The sequence below is a fragment of the Neopelma chrysocephalum genome, unplaced genomic scaffold (genome assembly GCF_003984885.1).
Source record: "Neopelma chrysocephalum unplaced genomic scaffold, ASM398488v2 Primary Assembly neopelma1_122, whole genome shotgun sequence".
NCBI classification, from domain to species: domain Eukaryota; kingdom Metazoa; phylum Chordata; class Aves; order Passeriformes; family Pipridae; genus Neopelma; species Neopelma chrysocephalum.
Genome location: NW_020897784.1, coordinates 519,071 through 536,482, shown reverse-complemented (window position 1 = coordinate 536,482; position 17,412 = coordinate 519,071). Strand labels below are relative to the sequence as shown.

The 17,412-nt window shown below is 59.4% G+C and overlaps 1 protein-coding gene across 1 annotated transcript; it reads right to left on the bottom strand.

Moving 5' to 3' along the window:
- Positions 1–6,143: 6,143 nt before the first annotated feature.
- ELF3 (E74 like ETS transcription factor 3) lies at positions 6,144–11,060 on the bottom strand. Its single transcript, XM_027697703.1, has 9 exons — positions 10,951–11,060; positions 10,051–10,219; positions 9,207–9,428; positions 8,894–8,977; positions 8,681–8,800; positions 8,469–8,558; positions 7,738–7,854; positions 7,371–7,566; positions 6,144–7,242 (listed from the first exon to the last, which is right to left on the bottom strand). Exons 2-9 carry the CDS (start codon positions 10,211–10,213, stop codon positions 7,122–7,124), a joined length of 1,113 nt encoding a protein of 370 aa, XP_027553504.1. The 5' UTR covers positions 10,214–10,219; positions 10,951–11,060; the 3' UTR covers positions 6,144–7,121.
- Positions 11,061–17,412: the final 6,352 nt, after the last annotated feature.

Sequence of the window (17,412 nt, the reverse complement as noted above, 5' to 3'; positions counted from 1 at the left end):
TGTGCCCGCGGATCGTGGGGCACAGCCATCCCTGTCCTGCTGAACGGGCACCCCAGGCAGCTGGAAACCTCTGATGTTCCTGTCTGGTGACAGGACACGCCACCTGGGGTGGCAGGTGTGTCACCCTGCCCTGATGCACGGCCGTGGTCTCTGGGACTGTGCTTTTCCAGGGGCTGTGGGAGAGGTTGAGCTGGGAGATGTGCTATGAGGAAAGGCTGAGAGAATTTGGGATTGTTCAGCCTGGAGAAGAGAAGGCTCTGGGGAGACCTTAAAGCCCCTTCCAGTGCCTAAAGGGGCTCCAAGAGAGCTGGAGAGGGACTTTGGACAAGAGCCCTGAGTGACAGGACAAGGGGGAATGGCTTCCCACTGCCAGAGAGCAGGGTTAGATGGGATATTGGGAAGAAATTTGGGTTGGAAAGGACCTTAAAGCTCATCTCATTCAGCCTCCTGCCATGGGCAGAGACACCTTCCACTAGACCAGGCTGCCTCAAGCCCTGTCCAACCTGGCCTTGGACACTTGCAGGGATGGGGCAGCCACAGCTTCTCTGGGCAACCTGTTCACGGAGTCTGTCCCTGAGGAGCAGGGACCAGCCACTGTGGTCAGCAGGAGCCTCCAGCAGAGTCCTGGTCCCAAAGAAGAGGAAAGCACAGCACAGGTGACATGGGGCTGGGACAATCCCTCTCCATGGGTGACAGGGCACCAGGCTACAGAGAAAATGCCTGGTGCCAAATCACCCAACGGGGCAACCAAGAGCCAACTGCTGGGGAGCCTGAATCCTCCAGTCCCATCCTGGGATGTGCAAGCAAAGGACATGTTAGTACAGACCCTGGGAGCTCTGGCTGGAGGCACGGGATAGGTGGGATGCAATGCTGGCCACAGGGAGAGGGGAAGATGGGCATGAACAGGCAGAGGCATGTGGCGTGTCCCAGGGTGGCACCTCCATTCCCCAGAGTGGTACCCCCATGCTCTGGGGGTGCTCCCTGGTGTCACTGGCTGCCAGCTGTCTCTGGTTCCAGGCAGTCACTGCAGCAGTTCCCCATTCCTCCAGTGGGAACAACCATTCTCTTGTTAAACAACCAAACAGCCCAGGGTCACCAGAAGAGCTCCCGTCAGCAGGCAGCTGCCCTGGCCAAGCAGGCAGCCCTGGCAGCTGCTGATAGAAGTGACTATCAAAGGGCTGCGAGGGAGGGGAAGTGTGTCCTGGGAGCCCAGGTAACTGCAGTTACCCTGGGGAGGAGGGATGCAGCCCCAGGGGGCCTGCCCAGCCCTGGGCATGCCAGCCCAGCCCTGAAACCGGGCTGGGTTGGAGCCTGCCGTGGCAGCACCCTGCTGCAAACCCCTGGCAGCGCTGTCCTGTCCAGCTCCTGTGTGATGTGGGTCCCCTGGGCAACAACCCTGCCCTCCCACATCCCACCTGAGCAAGAGTTCTCCCCTCTGCAATTCCAATTCTGGAAGTGCAGGTATGTAACACACTGACTTCCTTGCTCTGCCATCCCTGAGCTGCTCCCAGGTCAGCATGGGGGGTGCCCTCCTGTCCCATCAGGAGGAGATGTTTCCCAGCATGTTTGTGCCAGCTGATTGTTAGTTTCCTGGAAAAGCACCCAAAACAGTTGGGCAGCATAAATTGCCCGGCACTTCTTCTTTCTAACAACTTCCATGTCAGAGTCTGGGTACTCTGGAGCCTGGATCTGTCCATGCCAAATCCTGCACACCTCCTCCAGGTACAGCCAGTCCTAAAACCTGGGAGATATCAGGTTGGGTGGCATGAAGCAAGCCTGATGCTGCTCAGGGCAGTGCCAGGTGAAATCCAGTGGGGAGAGGGTTTCTTGTCACAGCTGCACCACAGGCACCTCTCCCACAAGCTTCCAAGGTTTTTTCTCTGGATGCTTTTAGGAGGACAAGACCCAACAATTCACACACCTTTCTTTCACTCTGCAAGCTTGCTCCCAGAGTTGGAAGGGCTAATTCCCACCTGAACCAGGTACCTCGGGAGGAACAAACTAGAGAAATGTCCCACCAAAGGGATGTTTCCCCCAAGGAGAGGAGATGTTGGACATTTTGAACCAACCTTCCTTTTGGGTCTGGGTGCTGCCCTGGCCCCAGACCTGCACTCTCTCCTCCTGCCCCCTCTGTGGATCTGGGGTCAGTCTCCATCCTTGTGCTGCTGGGAGCTCCTTTGCACTTGGCAATGGGAGAGCAGCTGGGAGCCCTCACCCCCAGTCACTCCCAGTATGGGGTTCAGTCCTGCTCCCCGATCATGCTGAGCCAGAGGCAGGAGGATAAGGAAGGGTGAAAGCCAGCAGGGACTGTAGGGAGCTTGAAGGAATGGCAGTGGGAGCAATGGGAACCAAGGAGGTGGTCCCTGCCTCCCGCAGGCTGTCCCTGTCCCCACTGCATTCCCATCTACCCTGATCTGCTCAAGGATGGCCACAGTCTGGCTTGGCTGGAAAATCAGGTCGTGCTGCTGTGCTCAGGGGCAGTTCATGGTCTGGCATGTGGGACACTGAACACCTTCTTGCTGGCTCGGACAAAGCCTCTCCCCTCACCCCATTTCTCTGCTCCCACTCAGGACATTTCAGCCACAGCAACCTGGTCTGGGCCCTGGCTTCCAGGAAAGTGCTGGCCAGGGCAAACTACCCTCCTCTTCCCTAACTGGGACCAGGGACCAGCAATGTGTGTCCCTTTGGGGAGTCTTGAGGGAGAGAAAACACACTTTAATGATCAGACTTGAAGGGTGACTGAGACATTTCCATGGGAACTGCGTTGCAGAAACATGTTCAACCTGATGGGAAAAGTCTCCCAGCAGACCCCGGGATAAATGTGAGAGGGGAGGTTGTTTTGAAGGAAAATCCTCTTTTTCTCCAGTTCTTGTCATGGCTTGCCACAGACATAAAACCCAGGCACCTCCAAGGAAAATAAAAAACTAAATAAATCATCTATTTTTCATGCCAATGTGCCAAGAGGCTCTGCTGCAGTGGCTCACTCTGGACTTGGAGGTCACTGTAGGGGTTGCCCTGAGTGTGTGCCAGTGTGTGCCCTGTGTTGGTGTGTGTCAGTGTGTGTGAATGTCTCTGGCCTTGCTCTCTCTCCTCCAGTCCTCCCTGGCTCTTTGTCCCACAGACCAACACAGATTTCATGAGAGGCTGCAGGGTCTGATTCCCCCGCCCGTGCCCACACACCCCTGCCTCCTCCTCCTCCTCTGTCACAGGGTGCCCCCCTTGGGGGGACCCCAAGGGACAAGGGGGAACACCTTCATACTGACAGAGGGTGGGGTTAGATTATATTTTAGGAGAAAATTGTTCCCTGTGAGGGTGGGGAGGCCCTGGCACAGGTTGCCCAGAGAAGCTGTGGCTGCCCCATCCCTGGAAGTGTCCAAGGCCACGTTGGACAGGGCTTGGAGCAACCTGGGCTAGTGGAAGGTGTCCCTGCCCATGGCAGAGGGGGTGGAACAAGGTGGTCTAAGTTCCCTTCCAAACCATTCTGTGATCCACAGCCTCTGCCCAAGCCTCCTGACCGGTGTCCCTCCACTCAGTGTTGGCAGTGGAGTGACGGGGCAGGCAGTGGGGACACGGGGGGCACAGGAGGCGAGGCAGACAGGTTCCCTGCTGCTGTGGGTGCTGGTTAAACATTGTCCCAGGCCAGTTAGGTAACACAAACTGCAGCGGGAAAGAAATGAAACTGCTTGAGCAAACAAGGCACGCTTGGCAGGGCACCAGGCTGCGTGACAAAGTGCTCCCCTCTCACTGCCAACCTGCTGGGGTTATCTATTGACGGAGAATAAACACCTCGCCCACAACCCCAAACTTCAGGGACAGCAGCCAGGAGCACAGCCGGCTCCTCTGAGACCTGGCCCAGGGCTGGGCTTGCCCCGCTCGCCGTGTCTCCTCCCGGACCTGCCGGTTGCCACCAAGCGCCATCCAAGCCCCCTCCCAAGTGCGCCACTTGTGTGGGCAGCAAGCACCCCAGCACCGTCCCTCCTGCCACCACATCCAGCCTGCTCCCTGCAGGAGCTCCAGGAGGTCAGGGATGGGCCTGGAGCACCCTCCGCTCGCTGGAGCCAGCAGACGCCAGCCGGGAAAACCTGTTCCCTGGGGAGGGTTGCGCAAGGAACCTGGCGGAGGTCTGGCTGCAGCCCAGGCCACGGGCTGGCTCCAGGTTCACACCCAGGGACTGGGACCTCTTCTTGCACCACAGGGCAGCCCTGATGGCCTCATCCCAGCATGTGGATCTGGGAGCAGTACAGCTCCAGCCCGGCACACCGGAAGGCAAGGAGTGGAGGTCTTCCATATGAGACAAGGTGTCCCAGGTGGACCAGCAGGGCAACTCCCCACGTAAAGAGCAGTTGAACCCACCCAAAAGAGGTTGGATCTGGCCCACTGGCACCTCCTGCCCCTGCAAAGCAGGTGGGTCACGCCCTCAATGTTATTGCAGCATCTCCAGGAGGATGCTCCAAGCTACCAACCTCCTGCTTAAGCTGAGGCCGGGCAGACTGGGACCAGTCCCAGCTGCTGCAGCCAGCACAGCTCAGGGGGGACAGCCCAGATGGTCCATGTGAGACCTTGCTTTGAAGGGCTTGCTGCTCTCTTTTGCATTGGGTCATACTCTTGCAAGTGTGGGATGGGGAATGTTTAACAGAACGATGTCTCTGGCAGTAATGAAGGGCAGTTGGGGAGCATGGCAGATAGTAATAGGACAAGGGGTAATGGTTTTAAACTCAAAGAGGAGAGATTTCAATTAGATATTAGAAAGAAATTCTTCCCTGTGAGGGTGGTGAGGCAACGGCACAAGTTGCCCAGAGACTCTGTGACTGCTCCATCCCTGGAAGTGCTCAAGGCCAGGTTGGACGGGGCTTGGAGCAACCTGGGCTAGTGGAAGGTGTCCCTGCCTGTGGCAGGAGTTTGAGTGAGATGAGCTTTAAGGTCCCTTCCTACCCAAACTGTTCTAGGATTCTATGATAATGGCTGGATCCTCCTGCCAAAAAGTCACCTCAGGCTTTGCAAGGCACCTTTACTGCTGAGATGCACCCCAAAACTTCCTCTCACCACCCTCCTGCTGGTGGTCTGGGTCCCCTCCTTAGTCCCTCCAGGCAGTGGCAGAAACTGTTCAGAAGGATGTGGCATAGCTTTTGCCTGGGCATCACAGACCTGGTCCAGCTCCAAGCTCCAAGGATGGTCACAGGAAATGAGCAGTTCTGTCCTCTGCGTGCCCACATTCATCAGGCCCTGAGCACCAGCAGGAGCTCAGGGTGGCACCAACATCCTCTGGTGCCCAACAGTGTTCAGAAAGACTTGGCATGAAATGCAGGCAATCTCTGCCAACCGTTTGCCAAACTCATGGTAGAAACATATCTGAGAGTTTGCATGGCCTCCAAGCCCCTGAATTCCTTCTTGCCACCCTACAGACATATCCTGTAGATTGGAGAGATGCTCCCAGCACCTCTGGGACACCCTCCCTGCCTCCTCACAGCTGGGCTGGCTGGGGGAGGCTGGCATTGGGCAAGAAGGGCTAGATGATGTGTTTGGGCTGCCCACACTGCCAGGCCATCGTGGTGCTTCCCACTGAGATATGGTCCTTGAAGGCACCCAGGTCCTAGGAGAGGCCAGCAAACAGCCAGGCTGGAAGATGAGCAAGCCTGAAACATTTTGCAGTACCTGTGCTGCTTCTTGATGTCCCTTCGTGTCTCACTGGCCAGAGAGGGGCTGAAAGTGCTCCCAGAGCCTGTGACCCCCAGCCAGGCTGGGGAGAGTAACGGAGAGAGCTGAGAGATCCCCTCCCCAGACCACCCAGGACTTTGCTTCCCATCAGGCTGTGACTGGCAAACTCTGGTTTGGAGCCAGCAGTCCAGGAAAGGTGAGTGCCAGGGCTGCATTTCTGAAGGGTCAGGGTTTGGGGGGTCTATGTAAGATGCCCCTGCATGGGTGGCTTTGAGCCAAGGCTTCCAGATCTCACTCCCAGCAGCCTGGGACAAACCCACCTCAGCCTGAGGAAGACCCTGTGACCCTGTGCCAGGATGACCAGGCCAATCCAGGCCCCAGCAGGCAGGAGATGGTGGCAGACAAGGTTCTTGCCATGGGACAACCCAGATAACACAAGCCCCGTCCCTTCCCTGTCTTTAAGAAAAACAAGAAAAATGACAGCTAGGTACAAATAAACCCAACAAACCAAAGATTTATTCATCTTATATTCCCATTTGAAAAGGAGGAAACCACATGCACCTTGCAGGTTGGGCTGGCATCCCCCTCTGTGGTGGGCACAGCACCAGTCTGTGCCCCATGACATCACTTCAGTCCAGCTGAGCATCACCACCTACCACCACACACCTGTGTGCCCCACACTGCACACTCTCACACAGGAACATCTCACTCATGAAAAAATATATCTGTACATTCACTCTGTGCTATTTTTGGCGTCTTACATAAATTAGATGCTACTTCTAGGGAAAAAGCCTGTTTCTAGACAGAGGTAGCTGGACTGGGGGTATGGCCCTGCTTGGTCCTGTCCTCTCCCCACTGAGGGCTCTCTGGGGCCAGGTGAAGCTCCACAGTGTTCCCATCTTCTCTCAGCAGGTGCCACACCGAGAAGCTGCTACACAGAGGGGGCCTCACCCAACCCACGTGGAGCAAATAGGACAAGGGGCACCTTTGGCACAGCGCAAGGAGAGGGAGGACCCCACAGCTGGGACAACGTCTGTCCAGTCACAGGTGACACAGAGGTGCTGCCCCTCTGCCCAGGCAGGAGATGGGTGACAGCAGGAGACCTGCTGGGCTCTCACGGTGGGACCAGCTGCTGCTTGAACTTCTCTTCCCCTTTGCATCTGTTCAGGCTTTGAAACAGGCACAGTCCCTGTGGCTCCAAATCGGAGGTACAAAACCAGCACGTTTTTGTACAAAACCAGGGAAGTCACGGTTTACAATAACCTACTGGAGCCAAAATATTGGCTCTAAACCCCTCGGTGCTGGCAGTCACCAGCTCACACGAGCGTGCCCATGCAAGGGTCGGAGTTCCACACACTGCACGGAGCAGCAGCTTCCAGATACAGCTACAGGCAAAGTTTCCTGCCAAGGAGCCCAGCTCGGGCTGGCCCCGAGGGGCTCATCAGACCCTGGCTCATCCAGGACTCCTAGAGCTCCTTGTTCCTGTTGAGCACCTCCTCCTCCTTCCAGCCACTGGAATTCTTCCCAAACTTGTACACCAGCCGCCGCCCATCGACTCTCTCCAGGATCTCTCGTTTGTAGTAATATCTGCAGGAGGTGGAGGTGGAATCAAGGCTCTGGACGCAGCCCCACGTGCTGGGGGGATCAGGCTGAGCCCCGGTGGGGCTGACCCAGCCGTGTGGGGCAGGTCCCCCAGGACAGGGGAGGGAACTCACCGCATGGCTCTGCTCAGCTTCTCGTAGGTCATGCTGCTGTTCTTCTTTTTCTGGCCCCAGAGTTGAGCCACCGCTTCCGAGCGCAGGAACTTGAAGACCCCTTCCCGCCGGTCCTCCCACTTCATCAGCCCCTCATTCAGCTCGGGGTGGATCAGGATGTCCCGGATGAACTCCCACAGGTGGGTACCTCTTGGGGCTGAAAGAGGAGAGTGAGCTGCAGAGGAGGGAAGATCCCACACTTTGGATCTCCCTAAACACCCCGTGGCCAAGGGCCACAGCCAGCAGACATGGACCTTCCTCCCATCATGCCAAATGGAGCCAAGCAGAGGGAGGCAGTCCAAGCTCCCAGGCCAGAGGGTTCACGTACAGTGTTTGCCCTTCCGGTTCTCCAGGCAGTCTCTGCTCTCCTTGCTGAGTTTTCGGGGCCGTCCCCGTTTCCGCTTGCCGTGTTTGGCGTCCCCTTTCTTGCTGCTTGTGAAGTTGTCTGTGCACACAGAGAGGGGCACACATCAGGTTGGGCAGGGCATGCCAGGATGCAGCCCCCTCCTTTGGCACAAGGATATGCTCCTCAGCAGCAGAAGCACAGGGGAGAGCTGGTTCAGGGTGGGGAGAGAGAGGAGGTTCTGCACCCTCTTTTCAGGCCCAGGTAGTAGGGAAATAGTCTCTGAGAGCAAGGTCTCCTCATTCCCTCAAGCCTCATCCCACCCTCCTCTGTGACACCATGCTTAGGGCAGCACGCTGTTCCTTCCCCAAGCCCTACTGCTGCTTTGCATTCCTGCTATTCCCAGTATCATCACCAGCTGGGATCAATACTGAACACTGATTTGCATGCCCAGGATCTCTGGCTGCAGCCTTCACTCATCTGCCACTACCCACCCCTTCCCACCAGAATCACTGCCCAGCCCAGAGCCTGCACCATCACCCTGCTCAATGGAGAGAAACAGAAGCAGAGCACTCAGAAAGAGACCCTTCCCTCCTTCCCAATGTGAGGATGGGTGTTCAGGTGTTGTCCCTGAATCATTGCCAGGTGGGATATGCAGAACTGCCCTGGGAGCCAGCCCTCCCCTCCCAGCTCCTGTTGGGAAGCAAACAACTCACTGTCAGGGAAGAGCTTCGCTTCCGCGGCGTCAAGGTCGAGGTCACTTCCACCGGAGTCCTGAGAGTTGGGGCTGTGGGACATCACAGGCCCTGAGAGGCAAAGGGACAGGGCTCAGACCGCCTGCTGCTGGCATCTGGAGGTGTCTTCCCTGCCACCTCCTCCACCATCAGACTTCTGCAAGACCCAATTCCACCTCTGGCAAAACACTGACCTGAGACATCAGAGCTGCCTGGGGACATGGCACCAGGCAAGCAGGTGAAGTCTGTGGATAGGAAAGGGTTTGTGGGCTTCATGTCCTCCAGGGAGTCCTTGGCACAGGGATTTCCTAGCTCTGGAAGGGGCAGAGAAGGGAATAAGGGGTTAGCCTTGCTGCTGTCAGCACATGGTCCCTGAGAAGAAGGCTTGGCCAGGGCCCCTCTCTTACCCAGAGGGCTGGGGTCCAGAAAGGTCTGGGAAGTCGCATCCTCTTTTTCCAACAAATCAATGATCCAGTTCAGCTCGTCAGAGGCTGTGGGGGTGGAGGACTGGGATTAGTGAGGCCTGTTCTGTATAGAGGGGAATGGCACGTACTGGGAGCTGAGCACAGCCCTGCCTGGACTCTGGTCTGTGCCCCCATATCCCCCCACACAGCCCCTGCAGTGCCTGGGAAGCAGAGGATCCTGGGCTAGTGGGGGTCTCTCAGTCTCATGCTTTAAGCTGCCAGGCCCGGGCATGAAGGAGACCTTGGGGACACTCACTGATCTCGTGCAGGCGGTCATAGAGCTCATCCCCCAGGGGCCCAAAGATGAGGCGCATCTGGTCCCTGGTGCAGTGGCAGAGCGCGTGCCCGTCCATGTTGCAGCAGGAGAAGTCGATGGAGCTGGCATCGTACTTGTTCTTCTCCACGTGGTAGCTGATCCACTCCAGCACCTGCACCTTGGTCCAGAAGTACGGGAGCTCACTGAACCACTCGGGCTTGTCTGCAAGGGATGGAGAGCGGGGCTCAGGGCAGGGTGGTTGTGCCAGTGCCATGTGTGGGCTGCCGGTGGCCACTGGGCACGGGGGCCAGTCCAGTGGCAATCTTGTGGGATGCAGCAGGCCTTGCACTTGAAGGGCTGTGGGACTAAAGAGTCCTTAGCGCCCTGCCCTGAAGACAGGAATGACCCCACACTCTCCCCTGCGCTGGTTTTGGTGCCATTCATCCTGTTCACGCTGGGATCTACCCTGCTCTGCTGGTGTGCTCCCCACACCTGCCCCAGCACCACCCCATAATAGTCCCCAATCACCAGGACTGTACTGCCAAACTGCTCCTGGTGAGCCCCAGCAGCCTGTCCCCTCTGCTGTACTGGGGTAGGGGGGCTGTGATTCCCCCATCACCTCCATTAATCAGGTGTGCTCCCAGCAGCCTTGCCTTGTGCCACCCAGGGTCTCCTGCCACAGCCCTTTGGCCTTTCCATGGGGAAACTGCAGCATGGTGGAAGCTGCCAATCTGTCCCAGTGGGACAAGGACCTCGCAGTGCTCTTCCCAGCCAGAGGCACTGCCTCGCTGCTGCCTCGAGTGCCGGCTCCCTGGTGCTGCCACTGCCACTCCCCCGGTCCTACCTGTGCTCTGTGCTGGGGGCTGGCTGCTGGGGAGGCTGAGCCCCAGGCTGCTGTCCTCCCCAAGGTGTCCCAGCATGTCCAAGGTTGGCTGCACCTCCTCCGGTTGGTACATGGCGCTGATGTAGTTCGAGAAGATGTTGCTGATCTCACAAGATCCTGCCATCGAGCTCTGTGCCGAGAGATGACAGTGAGCCCCGGCCCCAGGGAGGCGGCAGGACCCAGGCCCGCGGCACCCCGGGACCGGGCTGGGCGAGGTCGGGCTGTCCCTCCCTCCACCCATCGTCACCTCTCAGGTCACTTCTGCCAGAAACATCCACCCAGCACCTGCCAGCTGGGGCTGGGGCCTGACTCACCACCTCCTCGGGGGCCGGGAGAGAGGGAGGCTGAGCCGGAGCAAACCGGGGACGTGGCGTCACCCTGCTCGCAAAGAGCCCTGTCCCCATCAGCCCGGCCTCACCCCGCCGGCAGCCAGCGTGAGCGGACAGCAAGTGGGTGGCAGAGAAGAGTGTGGCACAGCCCCTCCATGGGGACGGGCACTCGGCCGCCGCACGCTCCCGAGCCCCATGGCACAGCCGGCTGCCCGCTGCTGGGACTCCAGTGCCAGCAGCTCCAGTCCTCTCGACCAGTCGCAAGGAGCACATCCCAGTAACTCTGAAGCCAGAAGGGGACCAAGCCCCTGCCCGGCCCTCGTGAAAGAGCCAAGTCTTGCTGTTGGCTGGGGGCCGGAGGGCACCCGCTGTCCCCACAAAGGGCTGGCAGCTGCGGTGGGAGAGCAGGCGTGGAGCGAGAAAAGACCAAGCGCTTCCCCCGGCGAGAGCGAAGATGCGCGGGGAGGGGAGCAAAGCGTCTGTCCTGGGCTGAGGGACGTCAACAGGCCTCGGCCAAAAATAGCTTTGGTACCTTCTGCGATGGCAAACCCCGGAGCGGCGGCTAATCCAGAGAGGAACAAGGGGAGTCGGAGCCCTGCCTGGCCGCTAGCCACTGCTCATGAGCCCCGGGAGGCTGGTGCCGATGGGCAAGCCCTGCCCTCGTCTCTGCTTTTATAGCTTGGGCGGCGTAACAATCTGGCAGCCCGAGGGGAATTCCAGCCGCAAACGTTCATGCTCCCAGATCCAGGTGATTTGCATAATAGCACAGGGTCCCAGCCCTGTGCTGCCTTGCCGGGAAAGCTGGGTTGGCCAGTTTAATCATTGTCAGAGCCCGTGCCCCGCCGGTGCCCAGAGTTTCACCCACACTGGCTTCGCGGGCTCTTTTCTCTGCTGCCGTTTGCCCGGCCCGTGTTTGTTTGCTCACAGCAGCAGGTTCACTCAGCTCCCGCAGCCAAAAACATCCCGGAGCCAGAGCTGGCCCTGGGGGCTGCAGATCCCTGTCCGGGGCTCTGCCCGTGGCAAAGGGGCCGCAGCGCTGCCCCAGGCAGCCACAGGGTGTGGGGGCCCGGGTGGGCAGCCCAGCCCTTGCACTCAGCAGGTCTGTGTGGGGGTGCTTGGCCATGCCTGGAGCACAGGCTCGGGATGGCACTGGCACAGCTTCTCCCAGAGCAGGAAGAGAGACCCTGTGACCAAGTGGGACACATGCTGGGATGAGATTCAGGTGGGGATGGAGCAGAGACAGGGTGGGCACCTGAGAATTGCTGCTCTGTCTGTCAGAATGGGTCGATTTTTGCCCAGGAAAGGTCTGGGACAGGCTGCAGAGCCCTGATGGCCCATTTCCTGCCATGTCACAGGTGCCTGGCACAGGCAGACCCTTACACCAGGGACATGTGCCAAGGGGCAAGTCAGAGGGATGCATTTGGAGAATTACCTTGGTGGCTCTTGCCCCTCTGGCCCTTGGGCCCTGTCGAGGTACATTCCTGCTGGTTTTAGCCCTGTGCTGGCAGGGGGGACCCAGGCCAGTCCCAGCCAATAGCTTGGCACCCCTCTGCCCGGTGCTGGTACTTTGCTGAGCTAGCCATGTCCATGCCACATGCAGGCTGAGGCAAACCCGGGCACTGTGGGCAGACCCTGGCATCTCACAGCCACCTCTGGCTCTTTGTCACTTCAAACTGGCGGCTGGCAGCAAACCACCTCCTGTGTCACAGTGACAGACATGGATGCTCTGCCTTGGCACACGGACAAGCAAGGCCAGGGTGGCTCATGTCCCGTCCCCCTTGTCACATCCCCCGGCCCTGGGGCAGGCAGGGCCAGCGTGCCAGCCAGGAGGCACCAGGTCATGCCAGCTGATCACCTGCCCCAGCTTCATTCCTCTGCAGCACAGTCACGAGTGCTGGGTGCTGCCAGGCCCTTTTGTTTCCTTGGGCACAGCATCCCACAGGGACGTCCCTATGCCTGCAAGCAGCCCCTGCTATCACTGCCAAAGGGCAAGCCAAGACCAGGGAAAGCAGACAGAGCCTGAACCTGCATCCAGCCAAGGGCTGAGCCCGGGGCTCCTCCATGCCCAGGGACTGGGCTGCCAGTGCCTGTGGTTGGACACCTGCCACTGGGGAAGCTTTTTCCATCCACCGTTGCAATGCAGGCGCCCTTGGAGCAGGGTGGGACATGCCAGCACTGTGCCCTGCCCTGGGCCACAAACTAAGGACTGATGGGGCAGGGCATGTGGCACTTGGGAGTCTCCTGCCCAAGCCATGTGCAGCCCATCCATGGCTCTCCCCATCCCAGGGGATCTGATGGATGCCTGACAGAGCTGTCTGGCATGGACCACACTGAGCATCCCCTTTCCCAGCTCTCTTTTCCCTGCAGACCCACAGCAGCGCTCAGGGAAGCATCGTGGTCAGTCCATGTACCTGGGCTATGCCACTGATGGGAGGGGTACCCTCAGTGGGTGACACCCTCAGCCCCTGCCGTGTGCCCGGCACATTGGGAGCCCTCCGGGTCCTTCTGGTGCTCATGTCCCACCTTCCTTCCCTTGGGTTTGGGAATCATGAGGCCAGTGGACCTCAGCAATCCTCTCCAATCCCCTGCAGATACTCTCCAGTTTTCCTGCCCAGAGAACTGCCCTTCTTTCCCCTCTGTCCACTGATGTGCCACACAACCTGGGCCCTGTAATGGGCCATGGGGAGATCATTATGGTTAACACTCCCTGGAGATGCTGATGCACTGTGCTGGGGCTTGAGAGGTCATAAGCCTCTCCTGAGGCATCCTCATGCCTTCCCCAGAGCCACAGGGTGCCACAAGGAGCAGGATGGTGCCCATGAGATCCTCCCCTGCCGAGGAGCAGCTGCAGCACTGGTGGGCTCAGGGCAACTCCTCCTTGAGCCTGAGGATGGGTGGCAGAGGGCTGCCACCAGCTCATGGCCAGAGCTGGTAGCTCCCAGGGGTGTGTCCCTGCTGTCCCCTTGCTGCCAGTCCAAGCTCCCAGGGCACCTTTAGGCATGTGGAGTGCATGTCAGAGGGTGCTGCCTGCCCAGGCTTGGCATCTTGCTGCAACAAGAGAGAGGTGGCTGTAGGTGTGAAGTGACAGAGTGACATGAGGACTGGCAGGAAAAGGTGTCTGTGGTGCCGTGCACGGCTGAGGCACCAGGTGGGAAGGGGATGCTATGATGTCACCTGCCCTGCCAGGGGTAATTTGGGATCATGACACCCCCACGTTTCTTGGCCAAGGATACTGTTTGCCCGGGCAGAACCATGGTGGCTGTGGGTATGGAGGCTCACGCTGAGGTGACAGCCATGGCACAGGCTGAGGGTGAAGCAGGGCATGGTGCTGGGGGCTGGGCTGGCTCGGGGCAGTGTCAACCCCCAGGGACACCTCAGGGCCGGCCCAGCATCACTCAGGACCAACCCTGCGGTCCAGGGCTGGAGCACTAAGTGTTCAGGGTGGGAGGTGCCCCACGCGGGGAGCAGGGGTGTGTGTGGGAGGAACTGCATCCGGGGGGTCAGTGTGGGCACAGCCCTGGGGCTGCCGCTCGGCTGCTCTGTCTGACCGGTTCAACCAGGGATAGCCGGCTGGAAAAGAGAAGGTGGAGGCTGCAAGAGCTGAGCCCGGTCCTGCGGGGTCGGGGGTACAGCTCGCTGCCCCCACCTCCCCACCCTGCAGCAGGTTGGCTGCCCGGTGTCCTGGGGGGCAAAAGCTGGTGCCACAGCACCGCTCACCTCGGGTGGCTCAGCAGGCACCACACAGTGGCACCGTGTCACACACCCCCCTTGCATATCCCCCTCACCGCATCTCCCACTGGCCGGGTGAGCGGCGCCCCCACCCCCCAACATCTCCCTCAACATCCCCCTCCGGCAGGACCCTGCGTCGCCCCCAGCATCCCTCCCCACCCCTCACCCTGCATCCCCCGCAGAATCCCTCCTCAACCCCTGCATCGCCCCCGACGTCTCCCCCAACCCCCGGCCCCGCATCGCCCGCAGTGTCCCGGTTCCGCCGCTCCCCGGGCCGCGGTCTCGCAGCCAGCGCTGCCCTCTGCCGTCGGCCCCGTGCCACCGCTCCCCTCGGCAGCCTCTGTCCCCCGAGAGCCACCCTCTCACCTTGGCATCCCACCCACCACGAGCTCCGTCCCCCAGGAGCACCTTCCCGCAGTACCGGGGTCCTGCCCGCCGGGGGACCTGGGTACCCCTCAGTGCGGGGGGTTGAAGCGATGCTGCAGGGTCAGGGATGCTCTGACTTCTGCAGGGGTTGGGGCTGCCTGATTGGAGCCCTTCTCCTGCTCCTCCTCGCCAGGAGAGGGGTAGAGCCAGCCGGGTTTGGTCCGGGCTTCCTCCACCTCAGCCCCTGAATTCTGCCCCAGCAAGATCAGTTGTGCCCCGTTTGCCCGAGGACCTGGTGCCTGGAAGGATCCATGTCACCTTCGAATCATGGAATCGTTCAGGTTGGAAAAGCCCTCTAAGATCATCAAGTCCAACCCCAGCACTAAACCATGCCCCCGCATGTCTTTTGAACACTTCCAGGGATGGTGACTCCACCACTGCCCTGGGCAGCCTGGGCCAGTGCCTGAGCACCCTTTTGGTGAAGAAATGTTCCCTAATATCCAACCTGAACCTCTCCTGGTACAACTTGAGGCTGTTTCCTCTTGTCCAACCTTCTCCCAACACATGGGATTATAGAATCACAGAACGGTTTGAGTTGGAAGGGACCTTTAGGAGCCACCAAGCCCAATCCCCTGTCATGGGGCAGGGACACCTTCCACTCTATCTGGCAGGGCCAGAAGGGCTGCAGTCACAGTCCCCTCCACCTCTCCCCCACTCCTTAGGCCAGGGCACATGGGGAGAGGAGGAGATGGGGGCTCCCAGCTGTGTTCTTCTCTGCCTCAAAGCAACCTCTCTTCTCCATCCCTTCATCTCAGAACATTTTATTTGCAAAGACAAAAAGGCAAAGAACAAACACAGCCATTGAAAAACGTACAGCAGGAGACCGCAATAACTTACACTATTTACAGGAACACACCAAGGTATAAAACACACGCACACACCTCGTGCTCTGACAGACCCAGACCGGGGCTGGGCTGCACAACCCCCCAGAGACACCACCAGCCTTCACAGCAGCTGGCCTCTGGAAACAGCTCTGAGTGAGAAAAGGCATCTGCTATTGTGCTCCTTGTGCAGCAGGAAGGGGTGGCGGAGCAGGCGACGCGGTGCTGCAGCTCCCCAGCCCTGTGTGGGGCTGGACGGGGGGTCCCAGGCCAGGTGGAGCAGTTGGCAGGGACCAGGGCAGAGCTGTGATGGATGAGGGCACACGGCCCGGGGCAGGAGGAAGGCAGAGGGCTGGACTTTCCTGGGGGTTTGGGTCTGTGCTGGGCTCCCTCTCAGTTACAGGTGAGCACCACGCAGCACCTGGAGGGGCCAGGGGTTCCCTTCCCTCCCCAGGAGGGTGAAGGGGTGCTCAGGAGGGCATGCAGCCTGCAGGGCAGAGTGAAGTTCCAGTGAGCTGCTGAAAAGCAAGTTGGAACCCTGTGCTCCCCAGGGATTGCACCTGGACCCTGTTCAGCGTGGGACAGGGGAAGGGCTGGGCTGGGGCACTGGGAGAGCACCCCGGGAGGCAGGCACTGGTTCGGCAGCACCAAGGCAGGAGGCAGTATCTGAGACCCCAAAGCAGCTGTGCTCAGAGATGGTGGGGAGAAACAATGTACCTGGGGGGGGACAGGATGGGACCCCAGAGCTCCTGTCACAGCTGGCCAGCCCATCCTGTGCCGTGGGGGATGTAGGAGCCAGGAAGGAGACAGTGCTCAGGCTCCCACGGGGGCTCACAGTGGTTTGGGGATCCAGAGCTTTTTTAGGGCTTCTGAGTCTTGTCCACCTCTGTTGTGCAAAGCTCAGCTCTGGGGCAGCCCTGCATCCCCCACAGAGCCTGGAGCCGACCCCTGTGTGCTGGGGGTGAGGAGACCCCTGGTGCAAGAGTCAGGCCCCGGGGACAAAACCATAACCCAGAAATTTGAGGAAGGACTGTGGGTATGATCACACGCTTGGCACAAACCAAGGCACCCAAGGGTGAAGAGAACGAGGTGCACGGTGTGAAGGCAGCTCCAAAATGTCCCTGCCCTGAAGGGGCTGTCAGAGAGGCTCAGAGACCACCAGAGGGTCAGTTGTGCAGCAGGGCAAGCCCTGAGCCCCAGAGAGCAGCCAGCAAAGGGATGGAACAGCTCACCCGTGACCACTGGCAGGCAAAGAGCCCTCATTCCAGCCCACCTCCTCCTCGGCTGTCCCAGCCCATGGCCCAAATCCGAGCTCTGAAGGGCCAGAGTCCAAGGGGCCACCCCTCCTAACCCACCTGCATGTGGGGACCTTGTGCTTTAGTGTTTGGGCAGACCTGCCCCCTGAACTGACAGTGTGGCTCAGAGCTTCCCAAACCTCACTGTGCCAGGGGGACGAGGTCCAGCCCAGAGCAGGAGGCAAGCTGGGGGCTCCAGGGCTACCCTTGTTTATGTTCAGTGCCTGGAACTGGACCTAGACTCAACTACGTTTTGGGAGTGGAAAGTCAAACATCACACACCAGAATCAGCTTCTCACAGACCACTCCCAGCCTGAGCAGGGGTTTTAACAGCACCAGGTTCCTGCTGCCATACAGCTGTAACAGGCTCTGGAAAATGGGGGCTAGGACCAGCCCATTCCAGCAATGTGCTTTGCACGGACATTTCCCAGACAAAGACTTCCCTGCATCCACAGAGAATATCCGTGAGAGCAGAGGCAGGAATATGGACTGAGCTGAACCTTCCAGAGGTTCCTTTCCATTCTTCCGAGGGCAAGATGGACCACTCCTAGGCTGCCAATCAACCCAATAACGAACAGCAACAGTGCCAGGCCTCAGTCCAAACATCCCACCAGCAATGGGAGCAAAATCTGTGTTGCAACTGGGCTGGGGAATCCCATTGCCAAAGCTGGCAGTACAGGGGAGCAGGAATCCCACTGCCAAAGGTGGGAGCTGGCAGTGCAG

Bases quoted from the DNA above. Each gene is read 5' to 3' on its own strand.
- ELF3 (XM_027697703.1), bottom strand. From the start codon at position 10,213: ATGGCAGGATCTTGTGAGATCAGCAACATCTTCTCGAACTACATCAGC. The intron at 9,429-10,050 runs GTAGGACCGGGG...CATCCCTTGCAG, and splicing joins GCCCCCAGCACAGAGCACAG to ACAAGCCCGAGTGGTTCAGT. The intron at 7,567-7,737 runs GTACGTGAACCC...CTCCTCTTTCAG, and splicing joins GAACCGGAAGGGCAAACACT to CCCCAAGAGGTACCCACCTG.